This window comes from Drosophila virilis, chromosome X, assembly GCF_030788295.1.
Source record: "Drosophila virilis strain 15010-1051.87 chromosome X, Dvir_AGI_RSII-ME, whole genome shotgun sequence".
Lineage (NCBI taxonomy): Eukaryota > Metazoa > Arthropoda > Insecta > Diptera > Drosophilidae > Drosophila > Drosophila virilis.
In genome coordinates this window covers 2634215-2653177 of record NC_091543.1, presented here as the reverse complement: position 1 = coordinate 2653177, position 18963 = coordinate 2634215, and the positions used below count along the sequence as shown (strand labels likewise).

Here is an 18963-nt window from a genome sequence, read left to right as displayed (position 1 = left end):
TCTGTATATCTCTCTCTCTCTCTCTCTCTCTCTCTCTCTCTCTGTCTCTGTCACACACACTCTTTGACTGAGCGGCCGCAGCGGCCATTTTGCAAGCTCGTTTTTGGTTTTGATTTTGTATTTGATTTTGATTTCTTCTGTTTTCTTGTCGAATTGTCTTTTGTTTTGAGAAGGGGCTGGTGGGGGGAGGTTTGCGTAGGAATGTTGCGTTTCTCGCCCACATTTCGTCACTTTTTTCGCTCACAACAACAAAAATCGAAAATAAATTTTAATAAAATATATAAATTCTTCAACGACTTTGTCTGACTCGCTCGCTCGCTCGCTCGCTCCACACTCTACCGCTCGTTCGCTCGTTCGCTCGCTCGCTCGCTCGCTCGCTCTCTCTCTCTCTTTCTCTCTCGCTCTCTCTCTCTCTCTCTCTCTCTCTCTCTTCCTCTCTCTCTCTCTCTCTTTTACTCTCTTTACTCTCGCTCTGACTTACTCTTAATATGTTTATGTATTTGTTCACATACACAATCTGTCTGTCTCGCTCGCTCGCTCGCTCGCTCTCTCGCTCGCTCTCGGTATTTGTGCACGCTTCCAATTAGCAACTAATAAGAACAGCAACAACTGCAACAGCAACAACTAACTAACTGCAACTAACAAAAGCTCAGCAAGTTCTGCATTGGCAAAGTATTTTTGCATAGTTCACACACGCACACACACACACACACACACACACACACGCATAAACGAATGTATTGGCACACGCACACGCACACGCACACCAATGTATTTGCATTGAGGTCCTTCTGTGATTGGCCCAAAAACTTAACGAGTGTGCGGCTCACTCACACGCACACACACACACATACACACACACATACACACACACACATAGACACACACACACATACACACCCACATAGAACATAGAACAACAACAAGAACAACAATTTAGCAGCCTAGCGAAAATAGTGCAGCAAAAAAAAAAAACCAAATCAAAATAAAAATAGATAAAAATCGAAAAAAAAAAATAATATAAAATAATTATTAAGCAAAAGTTATGCCTACTACCGCCCGCCGCTTTTACTCTCTCTCTCTCTCTCTCTCTCTCTGTCTCTCTTTCCTACTCCTCTCACTCTCTCTCTCTCTCAAACTCTCTCTCTCTCTCTCTCTCTCTCTCTATGTCTCTCACTCTTTCCAAATTCCGTATATCAATTGTATTGTGTAATCGTTTGCCACTCTCTTTGCTGTACCGTTATCTATTTATCGATATTTACCTTTGCCTATAAACATTTTTTATCGAATTAATCGTTTCTTGTTTCCCGTTCAAAAAAAAAAACACACACACACATAAAATACTGACTTGCAGATAAATTGGATGGAACCTTCTCGAGATCCAGATCGTCATCAATGTCCAGCATTGATATGTCTTCCTCTGAATCTGTTACCTGTTTAGCTTTTATCGAGAGCTATGCAAAACGCAATGGTAAGTTGCCCGACATTCAAAATCCCCCTTATATTACATTTACATTTCGATTTATTCAAAACGGGCTAGGCTTATGTCTATTGCCTGCGCAAAGCCGGGTAATAATAGTATGACATCCACAAATATATATTAAATTTTCATAGCATATTTATTGGGGCTCACGAAAATTGCAACATTTCTGCATATTGTGCTATTGGGCTAGCGGAAAAGTATGCTATAGGGAGGAAGATCTCGATAAAATGCGATAAATTTATCGTTAAATATCGCTAATTGCAGTAAAGCTCAATTTTTCTTTAATGTTAGCTTAATCAAATTATGTAAACAAAAACAAATTTAAGAGAGTTATTGATCGCAAACGATCCATTTATCGATATATATCGATTAGTAATAAAAGTGCAGAGTTTTTCCGTCGATCAAATTTAACGAACAAAACAGTTTGAGAAAGTTATCGATCGAAAGCGATCCATTTATCGATAAATATCGATCAGTTATGCTAGTGTTCAAGCCAAAATCAATCAAACTAAACACACAAAAACAAATTTGAGTATGTTATCGATCGAAAGCGATCAATATATCGATAATTATCGATCAGTAATGCAATTGCGGAGCTTCTCTTTGGGTTACTTTTCAATAAAATTAACAAACTAAACAAATTGAATGGAGAAATCGATAAATTTATCGACTCGTTTCAATATATATATATATAACTCGATATATGTAGACACATATATGACAATTTGTATGCATATATTTTTGAATTTCTTCAGATATTTTGACGCTTGTTCCTACTTTATGGATTGGAACTAGTTTCGGTTCAATATTGACATTGTTTATCACAATGCCGGAGCGCGATGTGCGCAAATCTCAGCCAGTTTTGGTTACAATAAACGGTAAACCCAATCGAACATATATCTAACTATATAATTGGAAAACTAAGCCCTATTATTTTGCTGCAGGCGGACCCGTGGTACGACTCAAAGGCTCCATTACTTCCATGTCTTTTTTAGACTCCTACGGCTCGATCATACCCTATACATTTGAGCCTTGGCGCGACGAGAACAGGGACAAGAAAGATCGTAACTATATATACATATACATATACTTAATTTCAGTCAAATCGCAACAATCTAATATATATATATATATATATTCTCGTGCAGGCACGCCCACTAAGAGCAGCAGCCGCACCAGCCCCACATTTACGCCAACAACTGCCAATACAATATCAAATGCTTCCGCTGCTGGCAGCGCAGCGGCTGCGGGCAGCTTGGGCGGCAGCGTCGGCAGCGGCGGCGCCGCAGCTGCAGCTGGCAGCGCAGCTGCTATTGGCAATGTTGTTGGCGGTGGAGCGCCATCTGGCGGCGGTGCGCCTGGCATTGCGCCCGGTGGCAGCGGCAGCGCTGCGCCCAGCGGCATCGGCGGCGGCGGCGGCGGCGTCGGCAGCGGCGTCGGCAGCATCATTGGCGGCGGCGGCGGCATCAGCAGCAGCAGCGCCAGCAGCAGCGGCATCAGCGGCAGCGTCAGCACCGGCCTGGAAACACTCACCGATCGACAATATATCGTAATCGCTAGCGAAAAGCAAACAAAAGTCTTCGATGTGGCAAATCAATGCTGCATCAATCGCATACAATTATCGGAAATGGATTTTGCAGTCAAGGCAGAAACTATCACGATGAAAGGTCCGCGAGAGCGAGAGAGAGAGAAACGCCTAATCAAAATACTGTATATATCCTGGCAATCGTAATCGTAATCGTTATCGTTATCGTTATCGTTATCGAAGCCAGTCCCCAGACTGTAGCTGTGCTTCGCATAACTCGGTTGAGTTCGCATCGTTTCCTTTGAAATACTCTGGGATTATCTATATCTATATACTATATACTATATACTATATACTATATACTATATACTATATACTATATACTATATACTATATACTATATACTATATACTATATACTATATACTATATACTATATACTATATACTATATACTATATACTATATACTATATACTATATACTATATACTATATACTATATACTATATACTATATACTATATACTATATACTATATACTATATACTATATACTATATACTATATACTATATACTATATACTATATACTATATAGATACTAGATACTAGATACTAGATACTAGATACTAGATACTAGATACTAGATACTAGATACTAGATAATAGATAATAGATACTAGATAATAGATAATAGATACTAGATACTAGATACTAGATACTAGATACTAGATACTAGATACTAGATACTAGATACTAGATACTAGATACTAGATACTAGATACTAGATACTAGATACTAGATACTAGATACTAGTTACTAGTTACTAGTTACTAGTTACTAGTTACTAGATACTGGATTCTAGATACTAGATACTAGATACTAGATACTAGATACTAGATACTAGATACTAGATACTAGATACAAGATACTAGATACTAGATACTAGATACTAGATACTAGATACTAGATACTAGATACTAGATACTAGATACTAGATACTGGATAGTAAATACTATATCATTATCTACCCAATCCTTCTACTCCTTATAAGCCATTGCCAGGCTATATACACGTATTGAGATCTTGAAATTGTTTCTAGCTTAGGTTAAGGTTTGTTAAATTTATTGCTAATCCTTGTCGCTTACAGATGGCACTTGCTTAGCAACCTATCTTTCGAATGGCCATCTAATGGTACATAGTCTTCCTAGTCTCAAACTGTTGTTGGATACTGATTTCTTACCGCTGATGGAGTTAAGGTGCGCCCCACAGTCATAACTGTTATATTGAGCTTAAATTAATTGAAATTGTTTTTTTTTTTTGGCAGTTTTCAAACCAAATGTAAACAGGGAATTGTGGATCCAATGCTATCGATATGGGGTCAACAGATCATTGTTCATGAAGATACAACTCAGTAAGGCTGAGAGCCTCAATTCGGCGAGCTTGAATTATATATATATATAATCTCGTTTTTTCTTTTTTCGATCTTGCAGAATATCAAAAATATTTTGCTTTAGTCATAAAGGTCATGGATTGTACATGGCATCGCCCACCGAAATTCAGAAATTCACGATATCATCGGAATTTTGGTAAGATCTCCGGTCCCTCCCAATCAGCTCTCTTTCTCTCTCTATATATATATATAATTAATCAATTTGTGTCTACGCTTTAGTCAATTTATTTTGGAGATGATGGGTGAGTTATATACGGTACACGAGATGCCCGAACAGCCGAAGGAGGGTTTCTTTAAGGGTCTATTTGGCGGGGGCGCCAAGCAATTGGATCGCGAGGAGTTGTGTAAGTTTTTATAGAAATATCGTATTTACTATGGTAGATACTTAAATACACTGTAATTTGTTAGTTGGTGAGCAGAGCGGGAAAGCGAATCGTTCGGTTGCACGGCATATACCCGGCACAAATTTGGATCAAATGGGACAACGTGCCTCGACGGCCGCATCCGAAATTAGCCGGGCCCATCAGCTGGCAATGGAGCGGGGCGAGAAATTGAATATGTTGGAGGAGCGCGCCGAGCGTATGTCGAATACGGCTCAAGATTTTAGCGGTACAGCGCATCAATTAATGCTTAAATATAAAGACAAAAAGTGGTATCAGTTGTAAAATATCTATTTTAGGAGCCAATTCTACCACAGTTATTGTAATATTGCTTTTATAACACTTTCTACTACATTACGAGTAAAGTACACTTATTTAATTTCTGTTTTCAAGTCGTCACGTTATTTACAAAAACAACCAAAAACAAACAAAAAACAACAAAAAACCAAATAATAAAACAAAAAAAAAAAAACTGTTTTTAATAAAAATATATAGACCAAAAAAAAAAAAAAAAAATACCAAAATATATATCTGGGCAACTTTTGCCACAGGCCGCTTTGTCTCTCCTTTCAGTTCTGATACAAACGAAACATAAATACTTATTTGACGCTAATAAAGAAAAGGAATCGAAATATATGTATATAGTATATATATATATACATATAGGGCCTGAGATAGAGGTCCTTATATGCCAGGAGCTCCGTGAGCGCGTCTCTAGGGACAACATCAAACTTTCCAGCTCTGGATGCCGTGTATTTGGTACGTAGCCCAACACTGTCCTACACGAAAAACAGACGGGTACCTTCTCACCTTAGCCAGATACTAAAAAATAGTCTTGAATAACTTGGGTTCACGTTGTCGAATCTGTATGAAACTTTCAGGGCATAAATATGGCATAGTAAAGCGTCTATATACCCAGGCGCAAGGCGCTACCTTTTAAAATACCCTTTTTTATTTGTTTTGAGTGGCATGCAAAAATGGAAATATACTTAATATATATGCTCGATAAATAGAATATCAATATCTAAACTTGATCGATTTTTCGAGAACGATGCAGATTATATTAACGGAATTGCCAGTCTCTAACCTCAAAATCCAGGCTATAATATATATATAGGTCATATTTGTGGCTTCATCTTATGTGAAGGAAATTAGCTCTGCACTAGCAAATATTACTGATCCTAAACAAAAACATAGATTTTGATGGGAACTACAAGATGTTCATTGCAAATTTCTGTTTTCTAGATTTTGTATTCCATATGGATACGACTTGGTATAAAGACCGAGTTTTCAGGAAATTAGAAAAAATACAGTAATATTTCTTATATTTTATTGATAGTTTCTTCTAAAATGCTGCAAAACAATAGAAATCAATATGTAGCCATGGTTTTTATATAATCAAAGCCTTGTTTAGTTATTCTCTTATTTATCTTTTTTTTTTTGGTGCTGCCACCTGTTCATATTTGTGCAAATATCAGACGCAAGGGCAGGCAAGCATATAAAAGGCGTGCCCTAAAAAAAAATATACAATAATATAAGTATAGACTAAACACGCACATGCTCATCTTAATTTATTTATTTATATTGATTTGTTGTGCTGAACGCAGTTGGGCAACATTTCCTGCACCGAATTGGGCGGCGTTATGCAGCACTGCTGCGGCAGAGTCATGGCTACGGCTAGTGCCTGGCCATTGCTTATCGATTGTACAATCGATAGTCGTGCGTGCGTGTGTATCGCTGGCTGTCAGCACTAGCAAAAGCATTTTTGCTGGAGTCTAACCATTTTATTTTAGTTAATAAAATACACATATTTCCTCTTTTTTTTCCGTTGTGCGCGTACGTAAAGTGCAAAAAGACGTTAACGCCACAGTTGCGAGTGCATTAACGGGGCCAACTCGCAGTCACAGACGCAAATTTCCTCAGAAATTTCACACACGCATACATATATATATCAAAAAAAAAAAAAAATTTTTTTTTCTTTTTTTTTTGTCATTCGTTTTGGGTCCCCCCCCCTTAACGTACAATAGTAAAAAGCCAACCTTGAGAAACACCCAGCACAGCAGTTTCAAACTGCTCGCAAACGTTTCGTGGTAAGATTTGATGCCAAACAGCAAAAATTTCAATACAAATTGTGTAAAAAAAAACATATATAGAGAAAAAAAACAAATCGCAAATGCGTGCAAATGCGGGCCAACGTTTGACTAATTTTTCTTTTGTGTCTCAAAAAAAAAAAAAACGATGAAAAAACATGTAAGGTGCAGTAGTAGCAACTGCTTGCAGCTGTGTGCGTGCTCGTTTCTGTGTGTGTGTGTGTGTGTGTGTATGTATCAATGCTAAAGTGTTGGTGCTGCTGCGTTTGCATATGTGTGCGTGTGTGTGTAATGTGCATTCCAACGGGGTAAAAGAAGCGGAGCATGTAGTTGTACCTGTCATTGTAGTTGTGTGTGTGTGTGTGTGCGTGTGTGTGTGTCTCGTTGTCGCAGTTGTTTATCGTTTTATCAGCGGCTATGTTTATATAGAAATCGACCATTGTGAAAATAAATAATCGATCACAGTCTGTTTATGTCTTCTGCTGTGTGGCCACCTGACACTGCCCCGCACTGCACCAGGCAATAATTGTTTTTGTTCAACACGCACACACACACACATGCACGCACATGCACATGCACGCACTCAATATATCGACTATCGATTCGAAATGTTAATTTCGTTATGGAAAATGCGCAATATTAGCAGACAATTTTGTTGAAAACGAAGCGCAGGCCAAAGCATAAATGCCAAAGAGAGTGTTGGCTAACGAAAACCATAACAAAACAATATGCCAAACCGTGTGCGTGTGTGTGTGTGTGTGTGTGTGTCTGTGCAACAAAACGAAATATAAATAAAAGACAAAAAAAAAAAAAAAAAATAACAAGGCGACAGCTCAAAAAGAAAGTGTTTTTTTCTTCTGCACAAAGTTGGCGCCAATAAACCAACATAAAATTCATAAAAATACAAGTTTTTATTTTGATTATTTCATTATAATTTTTATTTTATCATTTTTCGACAGATCTCGTCCAAGAAGTTGATACATAAAAAAAAAAACAGTTTCTATATTGTTTTTGTCGCCCAATTAACCGAACGCGCGGCGTAGCCATTATCCCAACAACATGGACAAGATGCGGCTGATGAAGGAACATCGTTCCGAGATAATAATTGGCGGCAAATATCGGGTGATACGCAAGATCGGTAAGCGCATGCACACATATGTGTATACATCATATCTACACATGCACATATATATATATATTTATATATACATGTGTTTACAATTTGTTTTCACGTTGAATCATTCACAGAACATATGACAATTGTGTTTGTGCGTCTGCTTTATGAAAAACAACAACAACAGGGCCTGTCTTCGATCCCAGAAAGTCCATATATATATGGAAGTATGCATATATATATTCCAGTTTTAAGTCCAGACTGTCCGTTTATGGTTTCCATGCCATGCTATATTATTCCTAGGCATCTTTGTAGTGGAACGAAAGTACCTCTATATATATGCTCGAATAGCGAGCATTGCCCGGCCTTGCACGTGCTAGCAATTTTAGATGTTAGATTGCATCTTGATCCCATCTTAGGGAATAGGGAATTGCTAGTCTTGCGTTGAATATCTCGAAGAATCTTTTGCTTAATAAAACCGCACTTTACATCAAAGAACTACAATTGATTTGTAGAAGATCTTTCGAAATAGGCTTTAGGGCAATCGTATGGTTAACAAAATAGTTTCATACAAATGTTATTCTGCAATTCTTCAATATAACCCATCAGTCAGTCAATCAGGCACTCCATCAGTCAGTCAATCAGGCACTCCATCAGTCAGTCAATCATTCCCTTAGTGAATCGAATCTGTCTAGTCAGTTAATCTATCAGTCGTCTGTCCAATCAGTGAGTCGAATCTGTCAGTCAGTCAATCTATCAGTCAGAGACTGAGTTCAATCAGTGATTGAGTCAATCAATTAGTCAGTCATTCAGTCATTCACAGAGAGAGAGGAAGAATTTATATTATATTTTGACTGAGCATCTTAAATTAACGTTTAGTGATGTACTTAATCAGACAGTCCATCAAGCAGTCCATCAGTCAGTCAATCAATTAGTCCATCAGACAATAGTTTTGTATATAGAAACAACAACAGCTTGCGAATGGATCATGCGCCCAAAGAGCGCATCATTTGTTCGCTAAGATCTATAAATATGGATTTTGAGACGGATTTCTCAAAAATTATAGATTGTGTACATAGAATTGGAAGAGAATATACAGGATATCTTGCAGTCGGCACACAATTTGTCTCTCTATTTCTGATCGTGACTAAACTTAAACCATTTTACAGGCAGCGGCTCCTTCGGCGACATCTATCTGGGCATGAGCATTCAGAGCGGCGAGGAGGTGGCCATCAAGATGGAAAGCGCCAGCGCTCGCCATCCCCAGCTGCTGTACGAGGCGAAGCTGTATCGCGTGCTGAGCGGAGGCGTGGGATTTCCGCGTATCCGCCATCATGGCAAGGAGAAGAACTTTAATACGTTGGTGATGGATCTGTTGGGTCCCTCGCTGGAGGATCTGTTTAACTTTTGCACGCGCCACTTTACCATCAAGACCGTGCTGATGCTGGTCGATCAGATGATCGGCCGCCTGGAGTATATACATCTGAAGTGCTTCATTCATCGTGATATTAAGCCGGACAACTTTCTGATGGGCATCGGACGGCACTGCAATAAGCTGTTCCTCATTGATTTCGGTCTGGCCAAGAAGTTTCGCGATCCGGGCACGCGCCATCACATCGTCTATCGCGAGGACAAGAACTTGACGGGCACCGCACGCTATGCCTCGATCAATGCCCATCTGGGCATCGAGCAGTCGCGCCGTGATGACATGGAGTCCTTGGGCTATGTGATGATGTATTTCAATCGCGGCGTCCTGCCCTGGCAGGGCATGAAGGCCAACAACAAGCAGCAGAAATATGAGAAAATCTCCGAGAAGAAAATGTCCACGCCCATCGAGGTGCTCTGCAAGGGCTCACCGGCCGAGTTCTCCATGTACTTGAACTATTGTCGTAGCTTGCGTTTCGAGGAACAGCCCGACTACATGTACCTACGTCAATTGTTCCGGTGAGTATGCATTCGACTAGCTCTTAGCTCTTATATAATATATATATGGGACTTTGTCCCAGACAAAGTGCCTCTCCATTTCGCTCGACTGCGTGAATTATGGGTAAAATACTGCCGCATTTGAGTTTCAGTTGGGTTGCGGATTGCCTGTCTCAGCGATTCTTTAAGGCTAATTTGTGTTGGAAATATATATTTAGCTTCTCAGTTAACGTTAGATTGCATTTGGTCAGCCTTTTGTGGGTCTGGAAAAGCGAGTGGAATCCACATTTTAGGCGCAGTTCTACCTAAATATGCGCTCAGATGCAGTAAAAGCAGCTAAAGGCCAATATTGACCTGCAGAATTGAGTAGTATTTGTAATTTTAGTTGTTTTTAGTAGCATATAGGAACAAATCTAGCCCAGTCTTATACGTTGGTTAGAGTGGGACCCGAAATTACTTCAGAAAGAACTTCACAAAGTGTTGCCAAACATGCGCTCAATGGGAAAAGCAAAGGAATTTGCAAGTTTTATTTGGATTTGAACCAGCGACCTTACGCTTGCTGGTTCAACGCGCACACAGCTAAGCTAATCAGGCTCATCAGCTCATGTTTTTCAACTTTTTTCCGCCCAATTGGAAATGGAATCCATCGAAGCTTACTTGCCCATCAATCAGTCAATCAGGAAGGGAGCTTACATCATTTGATTGTTGCCACACAGGCGATCAGGATTTGAACCAGCGACTTAACGTTTGCTGGTTCAAAGCGAAGACAGCTGAACTCACCAAGCGCATCAGCTCATAATTTTCAACTTTTTTTTTGCCCAATTGGAGTTGGAATCCATCAAAACTCACTTGCCCATCAATCAGTCAATCAGGAAGGGGAGTATACATCATTTGATTGTTGCCACACAGGCGATCAGGATTTGAACCAGCGACTTTACGTTTGCTGGTTTAACGCGCAGGCATCTAGGCTAATCAGTCTCATCAGCTGATATTTTTCAACTTTTTTCGCCCAATTGGAGTTGGAATCCATCAAAGCTCACTTGCCCATCAATCAGGAAGGGGAGTATACATCATTTAATTGTTGCCACACAGGCGATCAGGATTTGAAACAGCAACTTTACGTTTGCTGGTTCAACGCGCACACAACTGGACTCACACTCACACTTAACAGCTCATCTTTTTCAAGCTTTTTCGCACAATTGGAGATGGAATCCATCAAAGTTTACTAGCCCATCAATCAGTCAATCATTTTACCAGGCAGGAAGAGGGAGCACACATAATTTTATTTTCGATTTACGAACCATTTGTCAATGCTTCTCAATGTTGTTTCCCGTTGATTCGTCTACAGCATTTTGTTCCGAACGCTGAACCATCAGTACGATTACATCTATGACTGGACAATGCTGAAGCAGAAGACACACCAGGGCCAGCCGAATCCCGCACTGCTGCTGGAACAGTTGGAGCCGCGCAACGATCGCGAAAAGGAGAAAGAGAAACCGAACTGCAAACCTCCCATCACCGAGTAATTCAGCTGAAGAAGCAGCACGCAAAAAAACAAAAACAAAAAGAAAAACAAAATAAAACAAAACAGAAAATCAGAAAAAAAAAAAAAACTGAAAGAAGAAAAGAAATGAGAAGGCAAATAAGAAGAGCATGAAGAAAATGATAACTAAGGGTGGCAAGCGTTAAAAACAAAAACAAAAACAAAAAGCAGCAAAACACAGAGAGAAGCAGAGAGAAGTAAAGAGAAGGAGAACAAGAAGAGGAAGAAGAAGCAAAAGTATGGAAGTTAGGATGTTTCTTAATATTAATTTAAATACAATACTAAACATTTAAGAAAGATGAAGAAGAAAAACAACAACAAAAACTCAACTACAAAAGAAGAAAGAAGCAAATATCTAAATGGAATTCACACACACACACACACACCCACACACACCACACACACACAACAGCAACATTTAGCATAATAAAAGCAAGCAAAAATGGTATAAAAAACAGCATATATTCACACATATACACACACATATATATATATATATATATTTAGATATATATGTATATATATAAATGCAAATATATAATGTATATGTACACACACTCACACACACACACACACACACACACATTCAAGAATGTCGCTCGCGTGTAAAAGCATGCATATATATGTATATACATATATATGTATTAAAGTATATATATATATATATATATATATATATATATCTACTGAACACACTAAAATGCGAAATTAATAAAATTAAACAACAACAACAAAAAACGACGCAATAAAATCTAATTAATTAATAAACAAACAGCATGCGAGCAAGGCCAAGCGTGGAAGGAGCAGAGCAAGAAGGAGTATATAAATAATAATAATAATAATAATAATAATAAAAAAAAAAAACAGAAAAAAAATTAAAAAAAAAAAAACAAAACAAAACGCAAAACTGCAAAGTAATTTTGCATTGTAAGCCGTAAATAATTATAAACATAACTTATATTTAATTTTTTGAATTACATCAATAAAAATATGTTGAAATTAAAATTAAAGCTCATTTGTCGTGTGTTGTTTCTCGCCTTGTGAATGCAGTTTATAAACAAAACTATTTATGCATTTCAAGAGAGACCTCGAGCATTATACGAAAGATCCATTCTAAGAAATACAGTATATATAGTCATATATAGTAAAGTCCGATATCGAAGAGTCTGCAAACCAAACCTTATCTATTACTGATCTGTTTATATCCTAACGAGAGATCGAGCATTATCCAAGAGTTGCTTTGGAGTAACGTATTTACAGTCTTATATAGTATAGATAGTCATATATATTTTATATAGTCATATATTTACAAATATATGTGGTCATATAAGGTGTTTGTGATTATATATAGTCAGATCTTAGAGTCTGCAAACAGAACCTAAGTTATTATTGATCCAATCATATCCTAGTTGTCGAGAGATCGAGCATTATCCATATACGTACAGTCTTATATAGTATAGATAGTCATATATAGTTTATAAGGTCATATATTTACAAATATATGTGGTCATATATGATGTAAAGGTGGTCATATATAGTGTATAAAGTCAGATATCGTAGCCAAACCAAACCCAATTCACGACAGATCGAGCATTATCCAAGAGTTGCTTTTGAGAAATATAATATATATGGTCATATATAGTGTGTATATTTTTATATATAGCCATATATAGCTTCTAAAGTCATATATTGTCATATATTTGAGCTTCTGCGAACCTTTTGCTCTTAGAGTTCATCCAGTTCCCAATCTCTCAATCTCTTGCATTGTTGTGCTGGAATACCAAAATACCTATGTGATTGTCCATATAGATTCATATAGATCCGATGTGCAAAATATATATTCCAATATTATCGCCCTTTCGCAAAGTATCTTAAAGCCTATTCAATCTCTATGTACATATATATATATATATATATATGTTTGAGCCGTCTGTCAACTTTTTAGTTACATTTTTTTTGACTTTAGATAATCCGGTTTATATAGTTCCCGTCGAAAATAGATAATATATCGCCCATTCGAAAGGTATCTCAAAGCCCATTTAATGCGAATATAAACAATGTCTCACTCGTGTTAAAGATAATTCCAATGCACAAATAATTCTGCTAGCTTTCTTATCAAGTGCCTAGGAATCGGGAATTGGTTCTGTAAACAAACGAAATATTCATAAAAATGAATCGCCCGACTAGCAGATACCCTGTGTTTGGGTATATATAAGAGGATCGATATTGCAAATCTCAAGTCTCGACAAGTTGGATTCGGAATACTCGAACTATAGAAGGCAACAAATGGTTATAGAAAACTGTGCCCGACTAGCAGATACCCTGTGTTTGATTATATATAAGAGATTAGATATTGCAAATATCAAGTCTCGACAAGTTGGACTTGGAATACTCGTATCTATAGAAGGCAACAAATGGTTATAGAAAACTGTGCCCGACTAGCAGATACCCTGTGTTTGGGTATACATAAGAGATTAGATATTGGAAATCTCAAGCTTCGACAAGTTGGACTTGAAATGGATCTCGAACTATTGCAGACAGCAAATGGTTAATGAAAACTGTGCCCGACTAGGAGATACCCTGTGTTGGGGTATATAAGTATAAGAGAAAAGCTAACGCAAATCTAAGGTCTCGTTGGATTGGAATCGAATTCGGAATACTATTCTAGGCATCTTCAATGGATCTCGAACTGATTCAAGTCAGCCGCAATATAAAAACTAATAAACAAACTGAGCCAAGTTTCATTCAAATGGAAAACTTTTCCGTTTACAGCACAGCCCAGTCCAGTCCAGCGACCAATTACCAGACCGGAATATCTAGTCGCATGACAAATGCGAATTTGTTTATAATGCCTTTCTGTTTGTTTTCATTAGATTGGCAAAACAGGAGCTCAAGTAGCCCGCGGCCCCGCCATGAGACAGCGCTCTTATCTGATATCAGTCGCAATGTCGCCAGCTGTTGGCCCAACAACAAAATCTACTTATATCTATATAAATCTGTATATATATATATGTAAAAAGAGTGCAGGGAAAAACAAAGGTTTCTTCGGATGTGTCACACAGGCGGGCGAACACGTTCCAGTCCGGTGTCTGGCACCAACGAAGAGCACTTGCCACCTCCTCCGCATTCTTCTCTGCTCGACTCTTAGTTCGGTCTTTGTTTTCTCTTTCGCTTAACTCGAGATATGCTGAAAGTTCTATATCTTATAGATATAGATGTATGTTCTACAAGCTGCGCTTCTCTCTTCAGCCGTTCAGTCTCTCACTATGGACAAACTATCTTGAGTAACTTGGGTTCTCATAGTCCGAACTTTAGGAAATTTTCAGATCTTCAAGTTGGCATACAAACGTGTGTATATACCAAAGCGCAAGACTCTAGCCCCAAAAACTCGTTACTTTGCCTGCTTTGAGAAAATGCTGAAGTAATTCAAAATTGTGAAAAATTTGTAAGATGTTCAAGTCAAAAATGAACACACAAAGTTTGCTGCAGCTAGCTTCTATAATTCTCGAGCTATGCTCAAAAAACGATTTGCCAAAATCGATATTTATCGATATTTGGCAAATAAATGAAGTTATCGATAACAGATAACTGATCAACTGGCTGCTGCCAGAGGACAAAATCCTTTCGATCAGTAATATATATACATATACATATATATACTGCATGCATGCATACCCTGTTTCCCCACATTCAATGGGTATTTCGTTGTTACTGTAATTTGTTTTTTATTTGTAAACGTTTCTCATAATAATAGATTACAATATTACAATTGTTTTTGTTATATTACATACTTTTATGCTTAATGAATAGGTTTTGCATTTTGCTTTCGAATTATGCATAATTTTCTTATAATTTTTTGTTATTGATCTTGTTTTTGGCGTTTTGGCCTTTCTGCGCCTGGCAAAACGTCATCAGTTCGCAAAAAACAGCGCCAAAAAAAAAAGAACGTAATTAGAAAAAAAAGAAAAACAAAAAATGTTGCGCACATTTTTCGCAATTGTTTAACATTCGACAGAAAAATGAATAATATATATATATGTACATATATATATATATTTAATTGTTGCATGTTCTTTTACTTTTTTTTTTTTTTTTAATTCTTTTTCTTAATATGTTTTGTTTGCGTTTTGTTATTTTGTTGCTATCTCGCATGAACGTAGAATTTGTGCTCGTCTTTCAATTCTCGAATTAAACGCCAAGCAAAAATTGTCATCAAATGTGTGTGTGAGTGTGTGTGTCGGTGTGTGTGTGTGTGTGTGTATTGTAATTGTGCACCTGATTTATTAGACGCTGCAGCCGTCTGAGACGTCGCCGCGACATTTGCCTCTGGCGACACCTTCAATTTTATATATATATATTAAATATGCATTATTATTATTTTTTTTTTTGTTGTTGCAAGAAAAACACATTTTCCGCGCTTCAAATTTGTTGTGTTAGCTAATAAAACTAATTGTGTGCAAGTGTGTGTGTTGTGTGTGTGTGTGGCAGCTGTGTGCTTACAATACGATATATACTATATATATATATATCTGCGTGTGTGTGTGGGTGTGTGTGTAACGATGCACTGCAGCTCGGGGTCTGGACTCTGATAACAGACCCAACTAAAGCATTGATAACAAACAATATATATATATATATGCGCGTATATATATACATATACATATACACGTGGTGTGTGTGTGTGTTGTGTCTGTGCTCGCAGGATATTAATCTGTGTGTGTGTGTGTGTGTGTGTGTGTGTGTGTGTGTGTGTGTGTGTGTGTGTGTGTGTAACATTAAATTCTATATACATAATTATAGCTGCTCGCTCGCTCGCTCGCACGTGCTTTCTAATGCCCTCTCTGTCGCTCTCGCGCTTGCACTTGTTATAAAAATAAACTACATATATATATATATATATATATATGTATATGAATGCATGTATATATACACATGTATATATATATGCGTATCTAATCCTGGTTAGCTCGTCCTGCAAAGCCGCCAGTGCCATATTTCCTTTCCTTTCCTTTCCTTTCCTTGCCGCTCTTCTATTCGATTCGTTTGCTTGTGCCCTGGCCCTGGCCCTGGGCCGCCGTCATTTGGCCCAGCGGCTGCGTGACCTAGTCGGCCAATGTGTTTGGCTTGCTGCCGCTCTGCTTCTCCTTGTCGCGCTCGGCGCGCTGCTCCGGCGCCAGCATATTGCCGGCGCCCTGCTGCTGATTCTGGTGTGTCTTCTGCTTCAGCATTGTCCAGTCATAGATATAATCGTACTGATGGTTCAGCGTGCGGAACAGAATGCTGAAAGCAAATAAACGTAGCTTATAAATACGTATTATGGTGTATTGTCCGGCGCAGCCTGGACTTTGTTCTTCCACCCATATTCCGAACAGTGAAAGATTTCAATCTAACCAATCTTCACATCTCATATAAAATGAAAGTCCATTGAAATATGTTGAAATATTTGTAATCAACGTTTTGCGCCCGCTTGAAGCCGATCGACTGGCAAGCAAAACGGTTTAAACAAACGTTTTTCGCCCATTTCCCACAGCTGCAGGTGGAACTGTCCAAATCGCTCAGACATACGCTATTTATGTTGAGATTGGAAAAGAAGCTTGAGACTGAACGGACAAAATGTTTAGCTTCGAACTTAAAATCACCCATTTTCCACCTATTTTCGAAACACGTGAATCTGAGTATCTGAGAAAATGAAAATTTGGGGCCCATCGGAGGCTAAGCCGAAAAGCAGCATTCTGCAATCGTCTTTGTGATTTTTTCACACTTGCGGCTGGAATTGGCACGAGAAAACAGGAGTTAGCAGTCGGATTGTGCAGGCGGACAACTTACCGGAACAGCTGGCGCAAGTACATGTAGTCGGGCGCCTCCTCGAAGCGCAAACTGCGGCAGTAGTTCAAGTACATGGAGAACTCGGCCGGATAGCCTTTGCAGAGCACCTCGATGGGCGTGGACATTTTCTTCTCGGAGATTTTCTCATATTTCTGCTTCTTGTTGGTCGCCTTCATGCCCTGCCAGGGCAGGACGCCGCGATTGAAATACATCATCACATAGCCCAGGGACTCCATGTCGTCGCGACGGGACTGCTCGATGCCGACATGGGCATTGATCGAGGCATAGCGTGCGGTGCCCGTCAAGTTCTTCTCCTCGCGGTAGGGTATATGCATGCGTCTGTGCGGATCACGATACTTCTTGGCCAGCCCGAAGTCAATGAGGAACAGCTTATTGCAGTGCCGCCCGATGCCCATGAGAAAGTTGTCAGGCTTAATATCACGATGAATAAAGCACTTCATGTGGACATATTCCAGGCGGCCGATCATCTGATCGACCAGCATCAGCACGGTCTTGATGGTAAAGTGGCGCGTGCAAAAGTTGAACAGATCCTCGAGCGAGGGACCCAACAGATCCATGACCAATATATTGAAGTTCTTCTCATTGCCATAGTAGCGTATACGGGGTATGCCCACACCTCCACTCAGCACGCGATAGAGCTTGTACTCGTAGAGTAGCTGAGGATGGCGTGCATTGGTTGCCTCCATTTTGATGGCCACCTCCTCGCCGCACTGCATGCTCATGCCCAGGTAGATGTCGCCGAAGGAGCCGCTGCCTGCACGAGGTCAAAACAAAGTCACATTTTAATTTTGATAAGCAAAACAAATCCTAAACGCAAATCCTTGAGCTGCGGCCCTGGCAAACTGCGCCATAGGAGCGTCAGGTGCGTGGTAGGCCCTGGTTTATTAGGCGTTAGACGCTCGCCACTTACCAATTTTGCGTATTATTCTGTATTTCTCGCCCACGATTATCTCGGAACGGTGGTTCGTCATCTTGATGAGTTTGTCCATTGCGACGTTCGGTCGAGGTGGGGGCACGGCTGGCAGTATCGGATTTGTGAAAATATAAACAACAACTGTCTGTGTAGAGCGCGCGCGTGTTAGCTATTTGTACACACTGGCCGTATAGTTTGTGGTCGCAGTGTGCCTTGCCTGCTGCGAGCTGTTGAATACGTCTGTGGCCCTTTTTCCTATCTGTCGAAATCTTTAAAAATTTCTTTGGACAAGAGCAGTGTTAGTGATGGGAGCTGTCCGACAATAACAGACGGGCACAAACAGCTGTTATCGGCGTGTTATCGCACAATGAATTTGCATATGCAACGGCTGAATCATCGGCTAGCCAAGTATCGATAGGATAATTTCTCCCTTAACCAGTGAGGAACGCCCAAATGTAGTTTTCTGGTAGCGAAGATTAACTAAATTTTTTGTTTTTTTTTATAGAATCACTTAAAAAGTTGTCGATAACAAAGGGGGGAAGAATTATTGCCGAATGTCGTGCATCAACGACAATGCTTACGATAAATATCCAATAGTTTGGAACTATCGCTATCGCTTAGAGATGAACAAATTTGAGCTGCTAGCTATCGATGGAGATTCTTTACAAATATCGAACTTTTTTTTGGCGCAGGCCAT

At 39.1% G+C, this 18963-nt stretch overlaps 3 protein-coding genes across 9 annotated transcripts in view; 2 read left to right on the top strand and 1 right to left on the bottom strand.

Moving 5' to 3' along the window:
• Window positions 1-5308, top strand: part of Tomosyn (syntaxin-binding protein tomosyn) — a 30253-nt gene extending 24945 nt beyond the window's left edge. For 5 of the 7 annotated variants that reach the window (XM_070206606.1, XM_032440429.2, XM_032440426.2 and 2 more), the window contains exons 16-24: window positions 1355-1471; window positions 2239-2361; window positions 2428-2547; window positions 2632-3150; window positions 4154-4262; window positions 4331-4417; window positions 4497-4592; window positions 4676-4800; window positions 4865-5308. In XM_070206606.1, coding sequence (XP_070062707.1) covers window positions 1355-1471; window positions 2239-2361; window positions 2428-2547; window positions 2632-3150; window positions 4154-4262; window positions 4331-4417; window positions 4497-4592; window positions 4676-4800; window positions 4865-5121 — 1553 coding nt within the window. In that variant the 3' untranslated portion in view covers window positions 5122-5308. The remainder of the gene's footprint in view (window positions 1-1354; window positions 1472-2238; window positions 2362-2427; window positions 2548-2631; window positions 3151-4153; window positions 4263-4330; window positions 4418-4496; window positions 4593-4675; window positions 4801-4864) is intronic. The other 2 variants (XM_032440430.2, XM_032440431.2) reach the window with 1 other exon arrangement.
• A 1256-nt stretch (window positions 5309-6564) lies between these two features.
• LOC6634791 (casein kinase I) lies at window positions 6565-12406 on the top strand. The gene is made up of 4 exons (XM_002058091.4): window positions 6565-6926; window positions 7886-8064; window positions 9210-9984; window positions 11312-12406. The coding sequence occupies exons 2-4, from the start codon at window positions 7986-7988 to the stop codon at window positions 11487-11489; spliced, it is 1032 nt and encodes a 343-aa protein (XP_002058127.1). The 5' UTR covers window positions 6565-6926; window positions 7886-7985; the 3' UTR covers window positions 11490-12406.
• Window positions 12407-15576: 3170 nt separating this feature from the next.
• On the bottom strand, window positions 15577-18594 carry LOC6634792 (casein kinase I). Its single transcript, XM_002058092.4, has 3 exons — window positions 18264-18594; window positions 17333-18107; window positions 15577-16786 (listed from the first exon to the last, which is right to left on the bottom strand). Exons 1-3 carry the CDS (start codon window positions 18340-18342, stop codon window positions 16609-16611), a joined length of 1032 nt encoding a protein of 343 aa, XP_002058128.1. The 5' UTR covers window positions 18343-18594; the 3' UTR covers window positions 15577-16608.
• Between the last annotated feature and the right edge of the window lie 369 nt (window positions 18595-18963).